At 35.6% G+C, this 27,261-nt stretch overlaps 4 protein-coding genes and 1 pseudogene across 4 annotated transcripts; 4 read left to right on the forward strand and 1 right to left on the reverse strand.

Annotated features, from left to right (window-relative positions):
- The first annotated feature begins 4,105 nt into the window (after positions 1 to 4,105).
- On the forward strand, positions 4,106 to 4,684 carry LOC131019088 (VQ motif-containing protein 31-like). The gene is given in 2 exon segments (XM_057947771.1): positions 4,106 to 4,165; positions 4,167 to 4,684. Coding segments are annotated over 2 exon segments (366 nt in total). The 3' UTR covers positions 4,473 to 4,684.
- A 5,475-nt stretch (positions 4,685 to 10,159) lies between these two features.
- Positions 10,160 to 14,111, forward strand: LOC131015096 (probable monogalactosyldiacylglycerol synthase, chloroplastic). Its single transcript, XM_057943348.1, has 8 exons — positions 10,160 to 11,134; positions 11,434 to 11,606; positions 11,827 to 11,988; positions 12,076 to 12,217; positions 12,825 to 13,049; positions 13,232 to 13,294; positions 13,401 to 13,475; positions 13,614 to 14,111. Exons 1-8 carry the CDS (start codon positions 10,649 to 10,651, stop codon positions 13,845 to 13,847), a joined length of 1,560 nt encoding a protein of 519 aa, XP_057799331.1. The 5' UTR covers positions 10,160 to 10,648; the 3' UTR covers positions 13,848 to 14,111.
- Positions 14,112 to 14,867: 756 nt separating this feature from the next.
- On the forward strand, positions 14,868 to 18,253 carry LOC131015097 (uncharacterized vacuolar membrane protein YML018C-like; annotated as a pseudogene).
- A 601-nt stretch (positions 18,254 to 18,854) lies between these two features.
- Positions 18,855 to 21,985, forward strand: LOC131015098 (uncharacterized). The gene is made up of 6 exons (XM_057943349.1): positions 18,855 to 19,347; positions 19,507 to 19,563; positions 19,940 to 20,093; positions 20,602 to 20,699; positions 20,805 to 20,870; positions 21,709 to 21,985. The coding sequence occupies exons 1-6, from the start codon at positions 19,213 to 19,215 to the stop codon at positions 21,745 to 21,747; spliced, it is 549 nt and encodes a 182-aa protein (XP_057799332.1). The 5' UTR covers positions 18,855 to 19,212; the 3' UTR covers positions 21,748 to 21,985.
- Positions 21,986 to 22,135: 150 nt separating this feature from the next.
- On the reverse strand, positions 22,136 to 23,965 carry LOC131019089 (premnaspirodiene oxygenase-like). The gene is made up of 2 exons (XM_057947772.1): positions 22,824 to 23,965; positions 22,136 to 22,747 (listed from the first exon to the last, which is right to left on the reverse strand). Exons 1-2 carry the CDS (start codon positions 23,721 to 23,723, stop codon positions 22,136 to 22,138), a joined length of 1,512 nt encoding a protein of 503 aa, XP_057803755.1. The 5' UTR covers positions 23,724 to 23,965.
- Between the last annotated feature and the right edge of the window lie 3,296 nt (positions 23,966 to 27,261).

Below are 27,261 nucleotides of genomic sequence, written 5' to 3' on the forward strand. Positions count from 1 at the left end.
GTTTGCCAAAAAAAAAAAAGTTTTTCGTGATCATCAATTCAAAAAAAAGAATATATATATATATATATATATATAGTAGTATTGTTTTTTTTGTTTTTTGAAGCGATATAGTAGTAGTATTGTTGAGATTTGAAAATGTTAGTTGTTTTACTTTATACATGCACTCATGTTTGCACACTTATTCGTAGTCGGTTTCATATATGATGATGAGAGTCATCAGCAACTTGAGCTTGATTATTAGCAGGTGTTGGCCGAAATTAAACCAAATGACAAATATGAGGTAAGGTTCAAAAGGAACCAAATATCACATCATTCAATGCACACACTCCCAACTCTCCGATATATTTTATTGAACAAAGAGAAAAACGTCTTATCAACTTAGTTGTGCCTCGTTGCCAATCATCCCTTTTTCAAACAGAAGAAAAAGAAAAGCTTAACTGAACAACTAATTAATTTTCAGCCAAACATGCATCTAAGATATGTTCAACCAAAAAAGAGCAACGTATGTACTCCCTCCGTCCCAAACGAAATGTCCTGTTTTCCTTTTTGGGCTGTCCCAAACGAAATGTCATGTTTCCTTTTTTGGCAATACACTCTCTCTCTACACTTAATATTTAAATAATTTCCACCAACCCACTTTATCTATTTTATACACATTTCTTAATCTACGTGCCGAAAAGAAATAGGCCATTTCGTTTGGAACGGAGGGAGTATATAACTTCTTAGACGATCTTATTAATCAAAATGTGAACACCATGCTTATACCTAAGTAAACACATAGTATAAAGATTTGGCTGTCTCTACCACTACTCAAGTCGATCAACATCGAATTATCGACGAGCAGCCGTCGACTTCTTCAAATTTAAATTATACACAACGTGCTAATTTTTATTCTGAATTTAGTACAAAAAGAAATTATTCGCATAGATCTTTTCAATTGGCAACCGTCATAATTAACAACTTAATCTACAAATAGAAGTTAGAGCACAAAGATTAACACGTACAAAATGGATCCATACTAGCTATAACATACTCCCTTCTTCTCACATTAATAGGCCATATTTTCTGATTTAGACGTTCTATTTTAATAGACTATCTTTTAAAATAGAAAGTCAATATATAATAAATATCTCTATATAATTCAGTATTCACATTATCAGAAATGATCACTATATCCACTGTTGGCAAACATAATGTGTCCACCACTGATGTGACAATCTTAATTAGAGCAAGATAATTTTAATTAGAGTAAGATATGTTAATTCTTTTTCCAAATTAAGATTGCTACATCAGTGGTGGGCACATTATACTTGCCCACGGTGGATAGGCTGTAGGTGATCGATTCTGATCACATCATATATCATTGTGATCCAAACATAATTATATGAAATTAATGCAACTCAGTAAATCGTAATCTACCTTCGTCCCGCACTCCCATACACACATACAAACACACTTAAAAAAAGCTTTAGCATAAATAGCATCATTAGGTCAACTTAAAAGGTGTCTTGACAAAGTTTGTTTTAAAGAGCTTATAAACTTCAATGGCTTATAAATGTTTCAAGTACTTATAAGATATAATTTCTCAAAAACTTACAAGTTATCAAAGTATTTAAATAATTGAACTTATAAACTAAAAAAAATTGTGTTAAAGAGAGAAATTAAAAAAAGGTGAATTTAAAGGGTATATATATGATGAAAATAATTGTTGCATATAAAATTATTAAAAAGTAAATTAAGATTGATAAACTTTTTTTAGAGAGTTCATAAGCTTGAAACTTATATTTTTTCGGGTTATATATAAATTAAGTAAACAACCCCTTAATCTCACACAAAATTTGCTTGACTCACTTTACTCTCTCATGTAAATATATAAATATGTTATGCAAGTCATCGAGGACCGTTGAGGGGAAGAAAGGGAAAGGAGGAAAGAGAGTAATTTTTTTTTTTTTTTTTAAATGACGTTGTCTTACCGTCTCGGACTATTTCTTCCCATTATTTTTCAAAATTTTATGTTAAAATCTATATATGTAAGCGTTGGACTAATTCCGTTATTTTTGTAGTGACATGTATTTGTTAGTTCCTGAGGGCATATTTAGTTCTAATTAGGGGTGAGCAAAATATTCGAACCAAATCGAAATTTAATTTGGTTCGGATTTTTCGAATTTTCGGATCGGATCGGATCGGATTGAATTTTAAGCAAATTTTGAATTTTCGGATCGGATCGGATTGACATTTTAAAAATCCGAAATTCGAATTATATTTATAATATAATTAATATTATATAAATAAATATATATAATTATTAGTTTTTAAATAGTTAAATATTTCTAAATTCTAACCCTATACTCTCATTTTGGTTGATTATAATTAATGGCTTATTAATTATGACCTTAATTTGATTGTAATTATCTAATAGATTAGGTTGACATCTATTTCAAATTTATCCGATTTTTTTCAATTTCAGATTTTTTTTAACATTTTGATTTTTTTTTCCACATTTCGGATTTTTCGGATCGGATTTTATCTGAAATTTTTCGGATTCGAATTTTCAGATAATACGGTTCAGATCGGATTAAATTTTAGAAAAAATTCGGATTTTCGAATCGAATCAGGCAAAAATTCGATCCGAAATCCGAATGCTCACCCCTTGTTCTAATTACTAATATTACTATAACTATTACTACAACTATTAGTAATAAATGAGTATTTTGTGTTGTATTGTTGGAACTCGTTACTAACATTTTGAATTCAATTTCGATTCTTTACATTAAGGAGTGTTTACTTTTAAAGATTAATTTTGATGGATAAAATAATAAGCTTAATTTTGTTTTCACTTCGAAATATTCCAAGTTCCTTGATTATCATTGAAGTTAATTTTGTTTGGTTCATATATCTCATTGAAATGGAATTAAATTAAGAAATTATACTTTTAAAAATAAAAATACTCAATCATACGTCTTACCTATATACTAATATAAAAAGAGCCTTGAGCACAACATGTGGATTGCCTATTTTACCCCTATTACATGTTTTATTTTAAGGTTATTTTATGTGTTATGTATTTGTAAGAATATATTAATTGATTAAATATTACACTAAATCTATGTGATATATATCTATAACTATTGATAAGGCTCATAAATAAAGATATCTATCCAATAAATTATAGTAGTAGAAGTAATGAACCACTAACCAGGGGGCTTAGCCCACTGGCCACCGGGTCCTCACTTCAGTGAAGTGACCCGGGTTCGATCCCTCTTGGGAGCGAATTGGAGATTGGAGATATAAGGTGGATTTGGTGAATGGAGAGATAAGGTGGTTCTTGGAGTGGATGGGGGAACTAATTACTAACATCTAACATGACTTTGCCCGATCAAAAAAAAAAAAAAGAAGTAATGAACCACTAGATTTTCTAGAAAAATGTTGTACGAGATAATATAATTAAATAGATCAAATTATTAATTGAAAAATTAAATATAATAAATATTATATTTACATTTTTTATTTTATCAAATAAAATAACATTAATTATGCGTACGACGTACGCTCTTTATGCTAGTCTTCCTAAACGATTGGATAACACTGGTCCAATAACCCGATGGTTCGAAAATAATAAGTCCACTAATATTTAATTTGGGCAAGTCATCCTGACCCGGCCCACTTCCATAAAATTGGCCCGATGGGCCTGACTCGCCCCATTTGAAGATTCGAACGATACGGTCCCTTCTTTTGTAGTATTCATTAGCTTGCATAATGATGTTATTCCTTGACATAATAAATTAATGCATAGACTGCAAATCATTTTCAAGGATTTAGAAAACCCCAACGTATTAAACTCCAAAACAAATTTCTTCACTATATTCCTAGTTTGACTAAAATCAAATTTTCACACAAAACAGTCTTCCAAATAATCATATGACAAGTTCTTAACGCGCAATTTTTCTTCACACGGTTCATGTCTCATGCATATACTATATAACAAAAAACCAGTGCTTCATAAAGTCATCTCCAATAATTATTTACATCAACACAAAATTCTTGAAACAACACACACACTATATACTGTGTGTTCACACACACACAGACACAAACACCGTTAAATATGGAGAAGCAGAGAGGGGGGGTAGCAACGCCGGCGGCGGGTTTCATACAAGCAGACGCCGGCCACCTTCAAAGACCTGGTGCAGAGGCTCACCGGCGCGCCGGGAAATCTCCGGCCGAAGGCGGCGGTGCCCTTCAAGCTTCGAGAGCGGAGGAAGCAGTCGTTGGGCGATCTCGAGATCGTCAAACGCGGCGCGAGATCAGCCGGGAACTCGCCGGCGAAGGGCCCCGCGACGCCGCTGGGGCGGGAATCGGTGGCGCCGTCCGAGGAGGAGAGGGCCATCGCGGAGAAGGGTTTTTACTTGCATGCTTCGCCGGCGAAGGCGGCGCCGCCTGTTTTGCTGACTTTGTTCCCGTTGACTCCTTAAACCTTTTTTTTTTTTTTTTTTTTTCTATTTTCTTGTTATATGTTGATTTCCAAAACTGCCCATCCTGAAATTAAACGCAGTCCAATGTTTACTCGTTGGGTTTGGTCTGGTGGAATTTGAGAATTTGTAGATAAAAGAGTATTGAGTTTTAATCAAATATATATATTTTGTAGATTGAATTTAAAAATGTAATCAAATTAGCTTTATGTTTATCTCGAATTACAAATAAGCGCTCGTGACCAAAAAAATGAAATCCAACTTAAACGGTGCATTACAACTTTACAAGTGGTGGGGAGGAAAATACATTTGTTGTGTTTGGAAAATACATTAGCTTTATGTTGTGTTTGGACTTAAGTCGGCCTTTATTTAGATATGTATGCTTTCCAAAATAGACTACCATTTTTTTTTTCTTTAGTCTTTTTTATGAAAAATAGACTAAGTTTTATCATATAACGATAATAATTCTTTTTAATTAATTACATATATCACTACAAGAAAAATGTTAATAGATGACAGACGAAACCTGCCATCTATTAAAAAATCGTCTGTCATAAATGAAGGTGTAGTCTATTTAGGAGCGATGATAGAAGACGTCGGACGGCCGCCTGTCATCTATTCGAGAATAGAAGACAGACGACCGTCCGTCGTCTATTAGCTAATAGACGACGACAGGCGACCATCCGTCGTCTAATCTCGATTTATCCACATACACCTACATTTACGCACATTAAATGAATTGAATTCTTGTCAAATTGATTATATGAAAAAATCTTATCAATGGAAGCATAAATAGGGGATCCTTATTGATTTTCTTTAAATAAAAATGAGAACAAGAAAAAAATTTAATAAGTAATAAAATAATTAGCCTATTGTTGATCCATGCTGTGGTACCAAGAATGTTTAATGGGTGGTGGGATCAGCATAACTTCACTATTGAAAGAGGATTAACAATTTCCCAAAAGATGGTTGCAATAATAAATTTAGTGTTATTTTTTCGGAAGATGTTGGGGCAATACATACACTTTGTAGAGTTTATTTGATATTTTAAAGAACTTTGGGAATTCTAGCACAAGATATTAAAAAAGAGGTTACAACTTACAAGTGCGAAATAGAACATTTTTAGTAATATATTTATTTTGTTAGGTTTTGGGCTATGATATTGATGGGAGAAGTTACATAAATTGTGTGTAAACTATTTCTCTTGATTTCTTCCGAAATGTTTAAGATACAAACTAAGGAAATATAAATCGAGATCATCGCCAGATACTAGAAGCAAGAGAAAAACAACATACTAATTTGCTGCAGTTTATGCTTATGAGGCCTAGCAAGTAACAAAGTTGATGCATATAAAGAATCTCCTTTATAATAGGTCTTGAGTTCAATCTCGCCTGCGTGCGGTGTAGTTTTTTCACTTTTGTGTGAGTTGTATTCTCACATTTGTGTGTGGTTAATGATCCCACCTGCGTGCAGTTATTTTACCATATTTGTGTGGTGTAGAGATCGTCTAATTGTGTGGATAGTGGTCCCGCCCTTGTGCAGTTGTTTTTTCATATTTGTGTGATGTAGAGGTCATCTAAAGTCGATCATGACGAACTTTTATTGCATCTCAACTCTTCCATATTATTATTATTATTATTATTATTATTATTATTATTATTATTATTATTATTATTATTATTATTATTATTATTATCAATCAACTAATTGTTTTAATTCCTAATAAATTAAATTATGTTGATCGGTGAATATCCATGCTAAACAAAACTCGTAAAAATTGGTAGCCCACCGTCCATTGCTCCGTATCATTGAAATTTAAAGAAATGGATCACACTACCTATTTTAATTGGACAATTCCATGAACATCACATGTTAGACTTACACATGAATATAATTAGAATCATGAAAATTTTTAGTAGGGAACACGTTCACAGATATTATAGTGGGACTAAAAAATACTAGCAATCTAGATTATAGATTGAATTCATTGGCCAAGGCAAAAAGTAACCTAGTTTCAGTAGACTAATTAATATAGAGAAGAAAAGTCTTATAAAAAAATCATTCAGTTTTTTTATTGTAGTTTATGTGAAATTTGACCAATATGATTAATTCTACAAAAATAACTGACGATGGATGTAATTAATAAATAAAATATGTGAAGAAAGAAAGAAAGAATGGGTCCAATACATATTTCACTAAAATGAGTTATTTATCTCGATTTTGGGACTTTTAAATTGATTTAGAAATTTAATTGTCATCGAATGATCAAACCTGCTAGCTAGCTAGGCCTATTAGGCTCGAATGTGCCAACACATGAGCCACATATATATTTGTTTGGACATTTTATAATCCCAATAGTATACCTAAGTATTGTGATTCGAGTAAGTCTAATCTTTTAGATTTTCAATTAAAATTTATCAAATTAATAAAGTCGTATGTATTCAATAATTCAATGAATTGGACTTGTCCCTTTCGGACACGAGATGAATGGGACTTAGGTATAAGTCAGAACAATTGACATTCATTTTCCAAATGTATATGAGCAGTCACTTTTATAATCCCATTGTATTAATTTCGTACATAAAGTTAATCCAACGAAAAAATCGTACATAAAGCAAACTTTTCATCTCAAATAATAGGACCTTTTTTTTCTAGAATTTTTATTAGCTGCACAATTATAATTTATTGACTTAATAAATAACGTATATAAATCTTTATCTATAAATATGAAGGAAAAACATATTTTAATTCGAATTATTGATCTCTTGTAAAACACATTATTCTTTATGTGAAAATAGTTACTACTTATTATCTGACTGAAATAAGTGGGATTTTAAACATTATGAATTCAATCATTACAAAATTGAAGGTAAACATGAATAAAAGAAAATGGAGGTAAACGTGAAATGATTTTAGTCCATTAAAAGGGTGTGGCAATTATAGTTGCAACTTAAAATGTCATATACCCCACAAAATATACACTATGTCGGTAGCATGATAGTGGAATAGGTGCGCGGTCTAAAAATAATTAGACAAGATAAATAGTTTTTACATTAAGACATATACATATGACTATATTAAAATAATATTTTAGTAATTAAATTGATATTATTTTAGAACTATTTCATCAAATTTGTATAAATTCAAATGAGATTTAAATTCATATTACTTAAATAGTTAAAATGGTGTAAAAGTAACAATTATTACTTCTTCTGTCCCATTATAAGTGGTTCAAAATTTTTCGACACGAGAATTAAAGAGAATGTGTAAATTGGTTAAAAGTGATATGGCCTACACCTTTTGAGGGTTAAACTTTTTTATTTATAAAATATTAAAAATAGGCCACTTATAGTTATAGTGGGACGAACTAAAATGAAATACAGACCAGTTTTAGTGGTACAAATGGAGTATTTCATTGCAGGAAAAAAAAAACAAACAAACAGAAATGTAATACTTTCAAAGTATATAAATTACATAAAAAAATATTAATAATAGTTGAGTGGAGAAAGGGACCCACAAAATGTATTGTTTATTGATTGAGTGGAGAAAGAGACCCACAAAGTGTATTATTTATTAGTTGAGTGGAGAAAAAGTGGATTGATTATTGGGACCCATCAATTAAAATATTAATAAAAACTTACTAAAAATAGATAGGCCTTGAGTTAACCAGGGGGCTTAGCCCACTGGCCACCGGGTCCTCACTTAAGTGAAGTGACCCGGGTTCGATCCCTCTTAGGAGCGAATTGGAGTTTGAGGAGATATAAGGTGGATTTTGGTGAATGGAGAGATAAGGTGGTTCTTGGAGTGGATGAAGAACTAATTACTAACATCTAACATGACTTTGCCCGATCAAAAAAAAAAAAAAAAAAAGATAGGCCTTGAGTTGGTGGACGGACCAAAAAGGAAAGTAGGCCTTGAATTAGTGGACGGAGGGAGTAATAAATATTCATATATCTACACATGTGTGTGGAGGTGTATTTCACCAAAACTCATTCAAATAATATGTAGATGTACATTCAACGTTTTTTTAAAAATATTATTTTCAAATTATAAAATATTGGAAAATGTATATATCCTTAATGTAACATTTTTTTTGATAAATTAACAATATTAAAATATTTAAAGACCGTACCATAGCAAACTCCAACCTAAGACCTTTAACCTTGGGTATTAACCTCTTACCGTTTAATCAACACATACACACTTAGTGCTCGTTTGGTACAAGTAGATGAAATGGAAAGGGAATGGAATCAATTAAATGAGTGGAATAGTACTAATAACCATGACTTTATTGAGTGTTTGGTTTAACAATGAAAATGAATCATTAATAAGAGATTCCCTTTCTTTTGTTTCCCCTCTATTTTGAGGGGTGGTAACAAATTGGGTAATTGAGTTATCCTCAAGTAAGGGTAATAATTATCTCATTATCCAAACCAAACAATAAGTAATTAATTCAATTACTTGATTTTCTTTCCAACTCCTAAAAACATTCAACCAAACAGTGCACTTAATGTAACAATTTTGAAACCATACATCAACCAATTAACTAAAAGTTAAGTAACTAAATTTGTGACTAAAAAATTGGATGGTAAATAGGTTCACACTTCTTGGGTGGAAAAGGGAAGTGGGTTAAGGTCAACCAAAACATGTGAAGAACCTAACCGCAAAGACTACGACCACCGTCCACCACCCGTCGCCGCCATCAACCCACCGCCGTCCAACTATCGTCTACAAAATTTTAAAGCCCGCTTCATTTCGTTTTTTCAATATTTACTTTATATCTTCAAAGAACCAAATATTTAGTTCCGTTTATATACACAATTTTTTGCTTAATTCTAATTTTGAGTATGAACTAAAAAATTTGCCACTAAATACGAACTTTCAATTATTTTATTTTTATTTTTAAAATAATTGTTAATGTGATACTTATTAGGCAACAAGAAAAATATTACAAAATTACACTTAATAAAAATAGAGAGAGTACTTAATTGGATGTTTGAGATGTCTATGTTAAACGACTCATATACTAAATGATGTAGTTAGATGTCTAGACCAATTTAGTTTGTTATAGTGATATTAACTCGCGAAAAAATTGATAATCATATAAAAAAATTAAAAGAAATACTCCATCCGTCTACAATATCATTTTATATTTGTCGTTTTAATCCGTCCACAATATTATTTTCACTTCTATTTATAGTCGTAGGGTCCACCAATTTCTAGTACTTACAACAATAGTGAGACCCAAATTCCACTCATAATAATACTCGCTATTATCTATTACTATCCACCACTTTTTTAAAACGTGTATCGCCCACGAAGTGGAAATGGTATTGTGGATAGTTAACGTGAAATATGAAAATTGAGTGAAATTTATATATTTTGGCCTGCACATACTTCTTGTAAAAAGGAAACAAAATACTACATTCGTCCTTATTACAAATGTCTCACTTTTCATAATGGGATATCTCATTACAAATGTCTCAATCCTTTTTTGACAATATATTATATCTCTATATTTAATATTTAAATAATTTTCACTAATATTTTTTATATATTTTTTAATCTTCATATCTAAAAGTAATGAGGTATTTGTAATAGTACGAGGGAGTATTAAATAAAGTTTTTATTTTAAAGTTTTTCCATACAATAATCACATTTTAAAATACAATTCGTCAATTCTCTCTCTCTCCCTCTCTCTCTCTCTCACACACACGCGCGCGCGCTCCACCTCATCTATTTCATTTTTGTTTTTGCTTGTTTTTATTGTCTGCTGCAACGAGTTGATATCGCGTCTGATGTGGGCATATATCTCAAGGAGGATCAAATTGAATTCCTTTGGTATATTATTCCTCAAAAGTGTATATATATATTTGGGATATATTACGTCCCTTCACTAAATCCTATCTCTGTGGTTGCAATTCCTCTCCAAATTCCCACCTTCTTTCCTCTTCATACCTATAAGTGTCTCTCCCTCCCCTTCTTCCCCGTTGCCACACCTCTCTCAGACACAATCACAAACACAAACACTTGGCGGGTAAAAGAAACTACATACATACGTCTTCACGAGTCTTTCTTCAAGGGCGAATTTCCTTGATGTTTCTAGGAAACCCATTCGTCGAAACGTAAATCCCATTGGGAAAAAACACTAACAGAGCCATTTCAAACAGATTATCAGTATGCAGCCTTCGACTGTGAACAAAGAATCCGCAAACCCCTTTGGTTTCGTTTCTCAGTTGGGCAATTTAGTGCTCGATTCCTCGAGGCTGAATCCCGATGGGCACGCCACGTGTTTGTCCAATTACTTGTACTTCGATGAGAGGAAGAAGAAGCCCGGGGCTGTGGCTTCATTGGCCCTGAGTTCTAAAGGCGCTGCCTTTAACATTAGGAGAGCGATGAATCAGCTCAATAGTGCAATTAGGTTCCACTGCGAGAGAATCCCGCTTAGTTTCGCCTCGGTTCATGTCGATGCCGGGGAGAGTAACGGGTGTGGAGATGACGGGAATGGAGTATTGGAGGAATCGGAGCGAAATCCTGCGGATGCTGTGGTGTCGGATTCTCCAAAAAATGTTCTGATTTTGATGAGCGATACTGGTGGGGGGCATAGAGCTTCTGCTGAGGCTATTAAGGCAGCTTTTGCTGAAGAATTTGGTGACGAATACCAGGTATATAGTTTTTGATATTTGTTAAATGAGGTTAGTTTTGATTGATGTAATTATGTATAAGTTGGATTAGTCGGTATTTACTCTTTAGTGATTTATGGCAGTGGTTTATCTAGGTTGTGTGATATTTGATTGAATCGTTTGACATTAGTTGAGAGAGTTGGTATATGTGTTGCTTGATGCCTCAAGCTAGGAAGAAGAAAATGAGTGGCAACTTTAAAGGATAAAGCTTTGATTCATTGTAGCATTGTGATTTACTAGTTGAAAATGTTTCCCACTGTTGAAGAATTCTTTTTTTACAGGTTTTTGTCACTGACTTGTGGACAGATCATACACCATGGCCCTTTAATCAGTTGCCAAAGAGTTATAACTTCCTCGTGAAACACGGGACGCTGTGGAAGATGACATATTATGCCTCTGCACCGCGTCTTATACATCGCACCAATTTTGCTGCCACCTCAACATTCATAGCTCGGTAATTCTACTTCTTGAATGATATGATTCATCTAAGATACTGACTGATATTAACTGTCTTTCTCTATTTGGGGTATAATGCTAGTTTGTTCTGACATGATTTCATAAAAGAAAATCATAAATCATTGTCCTTTACTGTGTCTATGCAATGTGTGTCGTGTTTGCTCATTAGCCCTGTCTCAGCCTAAAATTCTAACCTAAATCTTGTCTCAATCTCGTAGAGAGGTTGCTAAAGGATTGATGAAGTACAAGCCAGATATTATTATCAGTGTACATCCACTGATGCAACATGTTCCACTTCGTATCTTGAGGTCTAAAGGTCTTCTGAAGAAGATTGTTTTTACCACTGTGATAACAGACCTTGCCACATGTCATCCCACATGGTAGGCCTAACCACCTTATTTGCCCTTCATTTTGCTGTATGTGCGAAATTCAAAGTGGGATTTTTATATAATGCTGTCTGATGGTAGGTTCCACAAGCTTGTAACGAGATGCTATTGCCCTTCGGAGGAGATAGCAAAACGAGCACTGAGAGCTGGTCTTCAACGTTCACAAATTAAGGTCTATGGCCTTCCCGTGAGGCCCTCATTTGTGAAGGCTGTTCGCCCTAAGGTTGCTTCCGTTTTATTTATGTTGCACTTTTATTTCTTGAAAAATAGTCCTAATGTGGTGGCCTGTGTAAGATGAAATTTAGGTTGGTCTTATTCTCGTAGATTTCTCTTTTGTTCAAGTGCTTTATCAATTTATTGGTGGAGACTGGAGTGGTATTTCATTTGGTTCATGATTCATCCGCAATATTGTTAGAAGCAGTGAAATAAAATCATTAAAGGTTTCAAGTCATCAAGATTAGTTAAGGGTATTGATACCACATGACCAATGATGTTTTAGGTTGGCAAAATAAGACTTTATATCTTTGTATTTGCTATTGGTTTCACATTTGAATTGGCATCTTGTGGAATGTCTGTTGTTTATATTTTTTGGAATATAGTTTCATTTTCTGTCCTAGGGTTACAAACAATGCTGCAGATCTAATTTCTACTATTAGGCATTGACATAGTTCTAATATGTGTGCATTAACCATTATGATGTAAAAGCTTGCATAGGAGAAAGTATAACAAAAATCTCTCCTCCATATTATTGTGTATACTACGTGATGACTTGTATGAACTTTCCACGATAGATGGTACTAATATCAGCCAATTATGTACTGATTTTACAGAACGAATTGAGGAGAGATCTGGGCATGGACGAGCACCTGCCTGCAGTCTTGCTTATGGGTGGTGGTGAAGGTATGGGCCCCATCGAGGCTACTGCTCGAGCACTTGGGGATGCGTTATATGATGAAAATCATGGAGTACCTGTTGGTCAGGTTCTTGTGATTTGTGGCCGAAACAAAAAGCTAGTCAGCAAATTGCAATCGATTCAGTGGAAGATCCCCGTTGAGGTAATGCAATGCAATATTTCACTTCATTCTGTGTATTTCTCTAATATTCCTTGCAAGCGTCTTTATGTTATTCCTCGTTCTTTTCCTAAGCTATCAGTCTCCTAGACTGATATCATAGTAAAATCAGGCTTAGAGAAATCTCTGTGTGCTGTAGTCTGAATATATCAATGCTTGAAATTTAGGTGAAGGGTTTTGTCACCAAAATGGAGGAGTGCATGGGTGCTTGCGATTGCATTATCACCAAGGTATATATATGCTTATAAAAGCTATTCGATTCTCCACCCTTCGAACATCTCAACTCAAGAAACTTAAGGAGCTATCGCCCATTGAACAAATCATGTGTTTCTGCAGGCTGGTCCCGGAACTATTGCAGAGGCCACGATACGAGGACTTCCCATTATCCTAAACGACTATATTGCCGGACAGGTAGTGACACTTCTCCAACTTCTTGTTCTGTACACTACTAGCAAAAAATTTGCTATTTTGTACAATGATCTTACTTTCATAAAAACACACCATTAGCTGTTTTTGATTGGTTTGTATGCTTTGTTTTGTACATTGCAGGAAGCCGGGAATGTTCCATACGTCGTCCAGAATGGATGCGGGAAATTCTCAAAGTCTCCGAAGGAGATTGCCAGCATAGTCTCTCAATGGTTTGGTCCTAAACAGCACGAGCTCGTGACAATGTCACAGAACGCGTTGAGGCTTGCTAGGCCAGACGCAGTCGTCAAGATTGTCCACGATCTTCATGAATTAGTCAGACACAGAAGCTTTGAACGTCACTGCGCCGCAGCTTGAATGAGTAACCACTTCACCGACAATTTTTCCGGCTAGAATTTCCGGTAGAGGATATTTTTTCTGAGAAATTATCAGTGTTTCTCTCTCTCACCCTTGTAATCCTTTAGGATAATTCTTTGACGGCTGGAGGAGTTCAGCAATAACTATTACTACTTACTAAAATACAGAATTTGTTGTTTGAGATAAACTCAATATTGTAGCAAATGTATAATATCTCGCACTTAGCTTAGCTGTGGAGCTGCAATAAAATTAAGTTTGAACCAATAACTGTATTGTAATAATTTGATTGTGATTAAGTTTATTAGATTTGACTATGCTCAACTTTAAAAGGAAGCTCTCTATACGATTAAAAAGTTATAAACATATCAGCAGTCAAATAAAAGAACGTGCTATTTCAATTATACTGAATAAATACACATGTCCTTTACTTGCGTCTTATTACTGTATTAGTAATATTAAAATCGACAATGCGTAAAGAAAAAAATTATAAAATGGGTAGGCATTTTGGTTTCAATATACATTTACAGAAAAAGTGATTTTTTTTTTTTTTTATAATCATTTGCAAGAAATTGATAATTCTTTTTAGGGGTTATGACTAGAACATAAACAAATTTTGAAAAAAGTTGTAATTTTCACGTGAATTTTTAATTAAGCTAAAATATACATGAATTTATATTTTTGTTGCAATTTTCACCTAAGTTTGACTTTCAACGAAATTAGATTTTAATTAACAATGGAAACTTCACCTGATCTTGATTCTACTTCTGGTGATGATGAGTATTTAGAAGCTCAAAGGTCTAAAAAAGTAGTAAAATGTAGTACTTAATATATTTGACTTAATTTCGATCGTTGATTAAGCTTCAATTTTATTGAAAGTCAAATTTAAATGAAAATCGCAATAAAAATATAAATTAATGTATTTTTTTTACTTTATTTGAATGTTCATATGAAAATTGCAGTAGTAATTTTTTTTCAAAATTCATGTATTTTTTTACCATAACTCCTTTTTTATCGGCAGTTGATAACATCAGATCAGAAACTCAGCAACAAACAACTTTAGCAGCTCGAATTCAGTGAAAAATCCCCAAGATTTCTTCGCAACGAAACAAATTGCAAGTAGTGAGAAATGAGAGATCAAAAGTGTGACGCCTATTCTACTCATTTCCCACCATTGTTGGAAACGCCGCTGACGCGGCTGCCACGAGCTGGTCAACTCCCAACCTTCATAAACTACAAACTAACTCTCAACGGATTTCCAAGAATTGGAACTTTTCTTCAACATGCCGCAGCCCCTCTAATTTTCTTTTATCTCTGCTTCCTCGGATCAATACAATTTGCAATTTTATTTTATTTTTTGGTTTTCTCAATCTTGAATGATGGCATGGAGGTACAGAGCCGGTTTGGGGATGATTGGGGCTTTTGTGCTGATTTGGGTTACTTCTGCAGAGGTCACGCAGGTTCGTCCTTCATTTTTCGCCCCCTATATGTATGTATATGTTGAGAAAATTGGAGCCCTAGACATATTGTCAGTAAAGGTGGTTATTTTATTTTTTTTTTTTGTATATTTGCGTTTTTCATTTTTGCTTGAGTTGTGCATGAAGTAATCTTCATCAAGTTGTTCTTGGACTGATTAATAAGGGTTGGGAGTGAATAGAATCAAATTATTCGGAGCTCTTGTTTTCCCCAATTTTATGTAGGTGATCAGTTTTATTACTGGGATGCAATTTTGCATAGTCGATGAAGGATAATGTCAGAATCAATAATTGATTTAGATTGAAGAAAGGTGGTTCAGTTTATATGATCTGCAAATATTTGGTAATTAGCTTCTCAATTTTTCATTAGAAAATTTTGGAGCTGTTGGTTGCTCCTTTTGATAGTTATGAAGATTTTGGAGAACTGTGATATCAATTTTATGTTTTTCTTGAAGATTTTGGAGAACTATGATCTCAATTTTATGTTTTCCTTGGAAGTAAGTTGAGATGGATGCTAACATTATTTAAATCTGCAGAAAATTTTTACAGAATACAGACAGCCTTTTGCTCTGACATACTTGTGGATATCCCTAATGGTGGTTTACCTACCAATATCGATGTTGAGAGATTTTATATGCAAGTTATTGGACAGAAAGTGGCTTAAGAGTTCGTTAGCCATGCTGGATATTCCCCTCGAACCACAGGATGACGTAGAAGGAGCTCTGAATAGCTACCTTCTGGGAGACATGAGTGCAGACGAAACAGAAGGTGGAAGGCCGTTATTGTTGAAGAACGAGGATGATGAGCACTATATCCTCGAAGAGAAACATGAACTTGGCTTGTGGGAAATAATCCGGTGCAGCCTTTATCTTGCTCCGATATGGTTTATAACAGAGGTAGTCTTTCTGACATTCTGTGAATTTACTGATATTTATCTGAATAGTCGAACTTATTGCCGTAATGAAACACAAACAAAGCTATAGTGGTTTTTATCAGTTGAAACAATTGGATTTCAATTCACGCTTCGTGCTGATTATGCCTATAATTGTCTGTGTTATTCCAAATTATTGCAGTATTTATCGAACTCTGCTCTGGCGTATACCAGTGTTGCAAGCACAACTGTCTTGACTTCGACTTCGGGGCTCTTCACGCTTCTCTTTGGAGCACTAATCGGACAGGACACTGTAAATGCTGCGAAAATTACAGCTGTTTTAATTAGTATGGCTGGTGTTGCGATGACTACCGTGGGTAAAACATGGGCCCCAGATGAGATGCTTAGCATCACCGAGTAAGTCAGGCTGTTATTTCTTGGTTCCATTGATGCATCATCTGTTTACGTGCACTTACAAGTTAAGACCAGTATAGTGCTTCGTGTTGGAGGAAAATGAAAACTATCTAACCTTGATCGCTTTAATTTTGTCGTGCTTGTCAGGACTAGAAAGCACTCTATCACCGGAGACATTTTTGGTCTGCTCTCTGCAGCATCGTACGGATTATTTACAGGTATGCCTTAAACCAACGAAGCTTTGGTTTTCTTTAAAAAAATGAATACACTTAATTTAGTCTTACACTGGCAAGTATTTCGTATGGATTTATACAGTGCTTCTCAAGAGATCAGCTGGATCGGAGGGAGACAAAGGTTGATGTACAAAAGTTCTTTGGATATATAGGACTCTTCACCTTCTTTGGCCTCTGGTGGCTTGGTAAGAAAACATAATAAGCTATATTTCCTCCTAAATCATCAAACTAAATGCCCAAAATGTTGGATACCAACATTTTTCCCCTGAAGATTTTATACGTGAAACTCCACTGCATTTTTAATAGAAACTATAAAAAGTTATGACTCTCTAGTAATGTGTAACCTTGTGAAATGCTAATAGGGGGAGACATCCATTGGATTTGGATATTACTGAATTTCATAACAAGTTAGTATGTCTCAGAGTTGTGTTTGAACATAGAGATGATATACTATTCAGTTGAGGTTTGCTCGTATTTATCAAAGCTTCTAGTGAGGTCGAATTGAATTAGGTTTCAAGACAATCCTTGGACCTTGCCTGACAACCAAAGCATGTTAATTCTAATCTAGTAAAAAATTGTTGTTTTGTCATCCATTTTGTGATTGTAATTCTGATGTTGCAGCATGGCCTCTTAATGCCTCTCGGAATCGAGCCTCAGTTCAAGCTCCCAACTTCAGCATCCAGTTGAAGTCATTCTGCTCAACGGCTTTGTAGGAAGTGTTCTATCAGATTATCTATGGTAGAGTCTCTGATATGCTCACATTTTCTCTCAAATCTCTGGATCTTGGATAAGAAATCAAACACCTATCTTCTGCTTAAAGCAACACATGAAGCTACTATCCACAATGAAACTCTATGTACAAAATCAGTCATTACATATCCACAAAATCACCCCTTCTATAGCTATTGAGAGCTGGATGTTGATTGGATTATTGCCTAAAACGAACTCTTGAAATACATAACAGGGCCCTCTCTGTCGTGTGGACAACCCCCTTGGTCGCGACCCTTGGCATGTCCTTGACAATACCCCTCGCGATGTTTGCTGACATGCTAGTCCACGGACGTCACTACTCTGCCATTTATATCTTGGGGTGCATTCAGGTCTGCTCTCTTTGTTTCTTATGTCTGTCTTCATCTTCTTCGTGGGAAATCGCGATCTACGCCTCAGGGCTCGAGCTCATTACTTTTTCATTTCTATTCAGGTGTTTGCAGGATTTATCATCGCCAGTATCTCTGACAAGTTTTCTTGTAAAAGGAGATAATACACAATGAAAATGAAATGGATATTAGGTTTAGTATCTAACCTTTGACATATCACTGCTTTGTGCAGCAATTGTATCTGATACACAACAGCAGTATACTGCTTGTATATCATTGTTCTCTGCTTTGTTGCAATACATATTTTGCTTAAATTAAACATGCTACATACATATGGTTACACATCTACCATGTAGTTCTTTTAGTTTTTTAATGAAAAATAATAAGCTCTTACATGTTTTAAGAGTTTAAGCTTTTCTTGAAAACTATGATGACGCTCATAGCAGTGGCGATCGGATCTTTGGGGTCGATTCTTCGGATTTAGCTGGATTGCACCGATGCCACGTATCTTTTAAACAATTTATAAAAAAACCGATCGCAAATATGGTTACTATTCATGCAGGCCTTATTTCCACAGCATCACCAAAAAAAAAATCATTTTGATAATTATTGGAATATAATTTTATCGTTATATTTGCCCAATAACGAAAATTGATGCTTAATTTAAGTAACAAAATGTAATTTTATATAAGAAAATTTAATTCTACATTTTATAAGATTATATATATAAATTTTAAACTTCGATGTATCCTTGCCGAATCGCACCCTATATTTTTAGAACCCTATCCCGTACTGTATCGTATCGCCACCCGCACCCCGCCCACTTAGCAATAGCTGAAAACCATGACCTAGTTCTATCTCAAAAAAAAAAGACCTTTTATAACTAACATTGTAATGCATATGGTTACATATTGGGTTCTTTTCCACAAAAAAAAAAAACACCTTGAAATTTTGGAAAAACTTACAAAGAAATTGGTTAAAACATTTTTTATAACATACTTCTACATAACTTTGTCCGATAAAAAAAAAAAATAAGGATTTTCCAATAAGATTATAAAAATTAGTAAAATAAAAAATGGAGTATGAACACAATTGTTAAAAGGAGAGTAGAAGATACCGGCAAAGATCCTTTTTTGCTGAAGTAGACCAATACTACAGCTTAGATGAATCGATTGCCTCTGCCGGCGAAGTAGAATCTACTCGCAGTTGCTAACTCGCATCAAACTCTGATCGGAAGTCGAAACCTCAACAATTTTTTGTCGTATTTTCTTGTCGCGAATGGCAATGGATAAGGGCAAAGCAGTGATGGGTTCGGGCCGCCGATGGGCCATCGAATTCACGGACAATTCCACCTCGCATTCTTCGCGCGATATTGCCGATCCTCCCAGCTTCACTCGCGCTTCGCAAGAACAGGTGCTCGTGAAATTTATGGTGCTTGATTGATTGAATTGGGTAATATATTTAATTTTGGGTTTCGGTGACTGTTGTGACTGGGGTTCTGTATCTCTCTGTATGCTTGTTTTTCCTTTTTTTCTTCTCTTTATTGTTTATTTTCTTTTTCCCTTTGGGTAGGATGATTCAGCCATGAGCAAACAGAAGAAGGACGCCGAAGCTAACTGGAAAGCTCAGGTTAATGTTACGCTCTCGGTTAATTTTATCCGAATTGGAGAAATTTGAACTGTTACTGAGACGTGAATTTGTTTGGGTGAATTGGGATTCCATCAGGTTAAAATCGTTTATGAAGTTATTAAAATTGTGGATATGTACTCAGTGATGCAAACGTGACAATCTGAGAATATTTAAAATGAGGTTTTTTGGAAGTAGAAATGCTATTAGGATTGGAAGTTGATAAAGAATTAAGTGGTTCTTGAATAGTTTTGCTTTTCTTGACTAGAGGCTATTTTGTTGGATCATGATGCTAGTCTCTAGTCTCTACAATAGTTACCTCTTGGATCTTTATTTGTTTCGCCATCTTAACTTCTATTTTATTGATTTATGCAAACAGAAAGCCTGGGAAGTCGCACAAGCACCATTTAAAAATTTGTTCATGATGGCCTTCATGATGTGGATGGCTGGAAGCACGGTTCATCTGTTTAGCATTGGTATAACATTTTCAGCTCTTTTGCAGCCCTTAAATGCACTTCGAGGGGTTGGCAAAGGTAAGCTCTACTTTCCATTCTTCTTATTATTATTATTGACATCCAAGTCATGCAAACCAAATTAAGTGGCTGTGAGTTTCCTAGGTGTTTTGTAACTAATTATGCATCCATTATCTGGGAATTTATGGTCTCAGTTGCTTTTCGACCCCTAGTGTAGCGTACCAAAGCAAATAGTTAGCATGTGCTTGTGACTTGTGAGAGTCGGTATATGCTAATGTTTATTTGTCTTTCTATATAGCAGGTCTTGTATGCGGTTGTTATGTTTGTAGTTGTTTTCAACTTGCTGCTTCAGCTTTTAAGTACCTCTACGTACTAACCATCCGTTTGTTTAGGTGCTCTAATGCTCACCAAAAAATTCATTAGCTGCCACTTCCATGAAGTAATCGTATAAACTTCTCTTGGGGATGATTATGGGCTAACTGGAATCATGCATGTTATAGATGCTGAATTTTGCATTTGTCTTTTCCGAGTAAATTTTTATCTGCTGATATCATTACTTGCTTTGTAGTCTTTGAGCCTTACAAGGACAAGAAAGTGGACCTGATGCTGCCTAAATTAGTTTTTATCGCCCTTAATTTGGTAGGATTAGGACTCGGTGTCTGGAAGGTTGGTCTTTGACCTCTGCGGAAATCATTTGCAATCTTCTGCTTAGAAAAACGAAGCAGTGTAATGCCCAAACTAATAATTTAATTTTTTTTTTTATCTTGGCAGCTTAACACATTGGGTCTTCTTCCAACTCACGTGTCAGATTGGGTTTCATCCCTGCCCCCTGCTCAGGTTTGATTGGAATATCAATCTTCAATTTTCTAAAATTGAACTTCTTCATGCTGGAAGTTTGTGTTCTATCGTGATGAATTCTGGTCTGGTTTTGAAGCTATCTTTAATTTAACCACTAGAAAGCTTTGCCAAAAACGGGTATAGGCCTTGCGCCTTGTGACTCTGGGTGAAAAGGAATGAAGTCCAACTATATATTAAACAATTTCTATATCCAAAAGCAAATAGTATGAATTAAAATTTAAAACAATTGAAATATGAAATTCGGCCAGTTCTCGCCTTGTGCTCTAGCTCAAGCTTAAGTGCCCAATCAACAACTTTATACAGAGAATTGAAGGAATAGATGGGCTTTCTATATCTTTAGTCAGTTAAGCTCTTCCCTACATAAGAGACCTTAACCAAGCTCGCATCTTTAGTGCTTTCAGCCGACTACGGCTACCAACCATCTAATATCCTTACTCCCCTGTTATTGTTTTTATCCTAAACGATGCATGGCTAGAGTTTGGGAGAGGCTGATAACTCTGAGTCCCTTTTAGATTGTTGCCTTGTTATCTTAGGTAAAATATACGGATAATAAGGAATCTTATACAGGGAGAAAGCAATTTAGTACTGTTATGCAAAACTTAGCAACTTCATAGCTAATTTTAATTTTTACTTTTTGCCATGCTGAAGGACTGTACCTCTTTCTGTTAGTTTTCAGTACTATCTGTAAAATGAAATGCCAAAATTTTTTGCAGAAAAAGACAAGTTGTAGAGGCGTATGAACCTTAAGAGATTCCTATCTTGCCTAATTTCTTAATATATTTTACTTGCTTTATTGATGATCGTATCCCACATTCAGGAGGTCGAGTATTCCGGTGGTGGCATTCCGCTTTTCTGATTTGTCGATACAGAATCTCTGTGTTTAGTGTGTGGCAGAGTCTGCTTAATCATTGTGGTCGGAGGGCGGAGTCAATACATAGTTTTGTTCATTATCATTATCATATGTTGAGCTTTGTATTGTAATTTTCAACTACATGTTTGCCTAATTTTCCACTAGCAGAAGGTTTTACTAAGCCAGAGTGTAACACGATTTTGTATGATTAAAGAATTTTAAGGAAGCTTGAAATTATAAACTAGCTAGTAGCCACTCACACATGTTCATTTTCGTCTTCTGAAGGAGTTGAAAAGCAATTTGAACTTTCATTTGAATGTAAGAAATACAATGACAGATGCACACATGCAGTGATTGAATGCATTTGCATATTGTTTTTTATTAATATATTCTCCTAGGAAATCAAGAAGTCTGCAGTGAGGAGCAAATTGTTCTTCCTCCCATTCGATGCCCCAAAGTTCTCAGTCATGTCAAATTCCTCTGGACTGATCCCACCTGGGATTTTCCAGTCAAAATGGTACAAGAGATGAGCAAGGGAGAGCTCGACGCCCGCCAACCCGAAAGCGATCCCGGGGCAGATTCTTCTTCCCGCACCAAACGGTATGAACTCAAAATGCTTGCCATGGAAATCAGTTGTGGCATCTTGAAATCTCTCCGGCTCGAATCTCTCAGGTTCCAGCCAAAACTCGGGGTCTCTCCCAATGGCCCATACGTTGATCAACACTACCGTGCCCACGGGAATGTCGTAGCCATGGATCCTTGTCTCCTCCCGACAGCGCCTTGGACACAGCAGCGGGCCGGGCGGATGCAGCCTCAAGGTTTCCTTGATCACCATTTTGAGGTACTTCAGTTTCTGGATTTCGGTTTTTGGGAATCTCTCCTTTCCTTGGAGAACTGCTCTCACTTCTGCTTGTGCCTTGTGTAACACTCGTGGATTCTTCATCATCTCCGACATTGCCCACTCGATCACCAACGATGACGTCTCTATCCCAGCTATGAACATTTCCTGCAAGTTGATGATGAAGAAGAAGATGATGATGGCCAATGGTATGGATGAATTATTGTTAACTACTACTACTTACAAAAATGTTGGCCTTGATATTATCCGTAGTGATGGCAACTTGAAGATCATCTCTCTCACTAGCCCTCAGTAAAACATCAACTATATCTTCCTCCTCCATTGAATCACCATTTCCGATCAACCTCTTCTCTTGATGCTGCCGGATGATATCTTCAAGAATGCGATCGGCTCTGACGTGCATGCTCTGCAGCCTCCCCCGCGACCCGGCCGACAAAAGATGGAGAAATCTCATCGACGGGAACAGATCCGCCGCGTTGAAAACTGCACCAATCGCCACGGCTTCCTTGACGATCGCGATCAACGGCTCTTGAACCCTGCAGACCCGCCCAACCGTGGCCCTGCAGATGATCCGGCACTCAGTGGACAGAATCCGGCGGCTCAGATTGACCGGCATTGCTTGGGAAACTCGAACGGATTCCACGAGGTGCAGAACCTCGTCTTCCATCAAACTATGGAACGACCGGACCTTCTTGTGGTTGAGAAACTCGAGCACGCAGAGTTTGCGCATGAATCTCCAGTAATCGCCGTAAGGAGCGGACGCGATGTCGGTGGAGTTGTACAGTACTATCTTGGGAAGCATGAGCTCGACTCGATTGGCAAACGCGACATCGTTGGTCTTGGCGATCTCTTCTGCAATTCTAGGCGACGAGACAACGACGACCGGGATCTCGCCGAGGCTCATATGCATGAGGGGGCCGTGTTTCCGCGATAGGGTTCTGAGTGCATGGTGTGGGAGTGAACCTATCAACTGGTGCAAGTTTCCCAATATAGGAAGTTTCCAGGGGCCTGGTGGCAATTTTCGACGATTTCCTGACGTTTTGTATAGTTTGATTAGGATGAGAATGAAGAGAAAGGAGATGAAAATGAGCAAATATGGAAGAAAGTGGTAGGGGATTTCCATGGTGACAGTATAATTTTTTTTTTATGTGTGTGATCATGGATACACTATTTGAGTCGGATTTTATAGATAAAGGCATGAAACTGTATGAAACATCTTGTATTTGTGTAATTAATAGCATATGTTATATAGACAATGGAGTCTAGTTCAAGTGGCAAAGTTAGGGCATCCAAAGACTCTCTTTTGTGAGAGGTTTTGGGTTCGATCTTGCCTGCACGGCCAGATTTTTCGATGAAATGATACACTTATATATCATTCAGCTGATTGATGATAAAACTAAATGGATTGTGACCTGACTTCATATATAGTCGTGTTCTTGAAACAAAATCTTGTTTGGTAGGGGTCATAAGTATGATTTTATTTAGATGTTTGATACTCTATATTAATAATATGGACGACTTACAATTCACATTCGTCGAATAATTTATCTAAAGGCTAGATAACATTAATGGGGAGTTGTGTTTCGGTGTTCTGCAAAGAATATTGGTGGGAAGATGTTGGGCGGCACTCAGAGGGTGTTTGGCTAAGCTTATTTTAAAGAGCTTATAAGCTCTTGGAGCTTATAAGATGTTTCAAGAGCTTATAAGATGTAGTTTTCTAAGAGCTTATAAGTTGTCAAAGTGTTTGGATAATTGAGCTTATAAGCTATAGAGATAATTTTTTTCTAGAGAGAGAAAATATTTTTTTAGAGAGAGAAAATCGAAGAGAAATGAACTTGAATGATATATGATGAAAATAATAAATTATAGTTGAAAAATATTTGTAAAATAATTATTATATATGAGATTATAAAAAAATAAGTTGGGGTAGAGGAACTTATTTTTTTGGGAGCTTATAAGCTCTTGGAGCTTAAATTTGGAACTTATAAGCTGTTTATGAGCTTATTTTGCCAAACACTTTGAAAGAACTTATAAGCTCCTGAACAGCTTATAAGCTGTTTTGAGGAGCTTATAAGCTCAGCCAAACACCCTCTCAATCTAATTACAGCTGACAATTCAAAAAAATGTAATTGCAGTTGGCTAGATAGATGTGATCCTCTATCACCAATTTAGTGCGTACAATCGTGTCCAACTCTTAATTTGTTATATTTTTTAATTAATTTTTCTTCATTGTTAATTTATTATGTTTTAATATATAATAAAAAGATAATTAACAAGGCGGGTTCACTCATCCAGTTAGGATTTATAATTATCTTTTTATATTTATTCGAATTAATAATGGATTATTTTGGTTAATTAATTCAAAGTTAGAATATATATATATATATATATAGTGATAAATATTAATTAGAGCTCATTATATAATAATATTTTTTATTTTTATAATAAACTATTACTCCCTACGTCCCACGAATCTTGACACGTTGGTTTCGGCACGGGAATTAAGGAGTTGTAGATTATTATTTTAAGTGTGTAGTTAATAAAGTACTCCCTCCGTCCCAATAATAAAGTCTCCTTTGTTTTGGGCACGGGTATTTAGGAGAGGTAAAGTTGATGTTAAATTAGTAGGGACCACATAATTAGTGCTTTAATTAATGTTATTTTATTTCTTAATTAAATCGACTAATTTAATTAAGTTGATGTTAAGTTGATGTTTTGGGCTGCCTGCTACTCTCTCTCTCTGTACGTGATTTCTACTCTCTCTCTCTCGAATCCGCCGCCGCCGCCGCTGCTGAGAGGCCGGCGAGTCGCCGCCCTTATTCCTTCTTCGGTCGGCGTCACTTCCCCCTTCCTCTTCACTGTCATTCTCTCCATTTCTCTTCCTCACACTCAATTTCTCAAAATCGAGCCCAAATCTCCTCTCTCTCTTCTCGCCGTTCTCTCTTGCAAAACACACACACACAGATCTCTGGCGACTGGTGGGGTGTGAAATTTTCATCCCAATTTTCATCCCAAAATGTTCATCCCAAAATTTTCACCACCATGGGAGGTTCACATCCCAAAACAGCCCAGATCTCTTGCAAAACACACACACACACACACACAAAGTCGAGCCCCAATTTTCATCCCAAAATTTTCATCCCATAAATTTTCACCACCATGGGAGGTTCACAGAGTCGAGAAGGGTTGGTGGGAGTCGTGGTCGCAGAAGCCCTCCGGCGACTGGAAGTGGATGAGTCGCGGCGGAGAAGAGCCGCGAGTGGACGCCTGAACGGTGGGGTGCGAACTGCGAAGGGGTGGGTGGCCTGACCGCCTGAGTCGCGCCGCGTGAACGGCGGCGCCGGACGGAGAATTAAACGAGAGAGGGCGGCGATTTGAGAGAGCGACGCGGCTGTGCTACAGAGAGAGAGGGCGGCGATTTGAGAGTGAAGAGAGGAGAGAGAGAGAGTGACAAAGAGAGAGAAGAGAGAGAGAATTGTTAATTAAGTAACTAATTTTTGCTAAAAAGGGAAAGGAGACTTGAATATTGGGACGGCCCAAAAAGAAATAGGAGACTTGAATATTGGGACGGAGGGAGTATAAAAGTGATAAAGTAGGAGAGATAATGTAATAAAAATGATAAAGTATGAGAGAGAGGGTAATAATTATTACTTTATTTAGAAGTGTGTCAAGATTTGTGGGACGGCCCAAAAAAAAATACGTGTAAGATTCGTGGAACGGAGGGAGTATAAAACAGAGAAATTAAGAGTGAATTACAATGATACGCAACACATAAAAACTATGTTTTAGACTTTTAGGTGTTCGGTAATTAATTTGCTAGACTCAGGTTTCCCTCAAAGAAAATAGAAATAGCTAGAGTTAAGTTAAGATTGGCTCATAGACGAGCAAAATTTGAAATTTAATTGACATAGACGAGCAAAATTATAACCTAAAGTTACACCATAGATAGGGCCCGCCTGACATATCGGGGGCTTAAAAAGAAAAGAAAAAAAAAAAAAAAAAGGCCTTCCTTATGAAGCGTTTAGAATTTGTACCAACTTGAGAAACTAGTACTTGAACTAGGTACAAGAAAAGGGTAATTTTATTTGAGAAACTAGCTAGTACTACTTGAACTAGGTATAAGAAAAGAAAATTATGAAGAGCTCTCCTTTCAATTTTAATCACTTCAACAATTCATTTTTCTTTTAATTCTTTTTTTACTTCCCTATGCATATTTTCTAGGCAATATATTATACTCGCACAAATTTAATCAACTCACCTGACCACGATAAATGTGATACAAATATTGTCTTATTCAACAACTATGAAAAATATGGCACTTTCATGTTCAAGAGATGACCTCATACTCAACCCTAATAATTCAACCTCACAACTATTCCTTTATTTATCAAAAAACTACTTTTGGTCAACACTTAATTAATCCGTATAATTCAACCACAGTCACTCATTATTCAACATGGTGAGACATTACTACACTAACACATACCAAATTTGTTTTAAAACTTGTGTCGTCGAACCAATATGTCGCGGTCTTGGTGGATGGAGAGAGTATCTTTATGTATTTTTTATTGAACATATTTCAATTTTTTTATACGTATATATATATATTTTTACTCCCCTGTCCTAAACGATGCATGTCTAGAGTTTGGGAGAGGCTGATA

Source organism: Salvia miltiorrhiza, chromosome 3 (genome assembly GCF_028751815.1).
Source record: "Salvia miltiorrhiza cultivar Shanhuang (shh) chromosome 3, IMPLAD_Smil_shh, whole genome shotgun sequence".
NCBI classification, from domain to species: domain Eukaryota; kingdom Viridiplantae; phylum Streptophyta; class Magnoliopsida; order Lamiales; family Lamiaceae; genus Salvia; species Salvia miltiorrhiza.

Bases quoted from the DNA above. Each gene is read 5' to 3' on its own strand.
- LOC131015096 (XM_057943348.1), top strand. From the start codon at position 10,649: ATGCAGCCTTCGACTGTGAACAAAGAATCCGCAAACCCCTTTGGTTTC. The intron at 11,607-11,826 runs GTAATTCTACTT...TCAATCTCGTAG, and splicing joins ACCTCAACATTCATAGCTCG to AGAGGTTGCTAAAGGATTGA. The intron at 13,295-13,400 runs GTATATATATGC...GTGTTTCTGCAG, and splicing joins GCGATTGCATTATCACCAAG to GCTGGTCCCGGAACTATTGC.
- LOC131015098 (XM_057943349.1), top strand. From the start codon at position 19,213: ATGGCAATGGATAAGGGCAAAGCAGTGATGGGTTCGGGCCGCCGATGG. The intron at 19,348-19,506 runs GTGCTCGTGAAA...CCCTTTGGGTAG, and splicing joins CTCGCGCTTCGCAAGAACAG to GATGATTCAGCCATGAGCAA. The intron at 20,700-20,804 runs GTTGGTCTTTGA...TTATCTTGGCAG, and splicing joins TAGGACTCGGTGTCTGGAAG to CTTAACACATTGGGTCTTCT.
- LOC131019089 (XM_057947772.1), bottom strand. From the start codon at position 23,723: ATGGAAATCCCCTACCACTTTCTTCCATATTTGCTCATTTTCATCTCC. The intron at 22,748-22,823 runs GTAAGTAGTAGT...ATCAACTTGCAG, and splicing joins ATATCAAGGCCAACATTTTT to GAAATGTTCATAGCTGGGAT.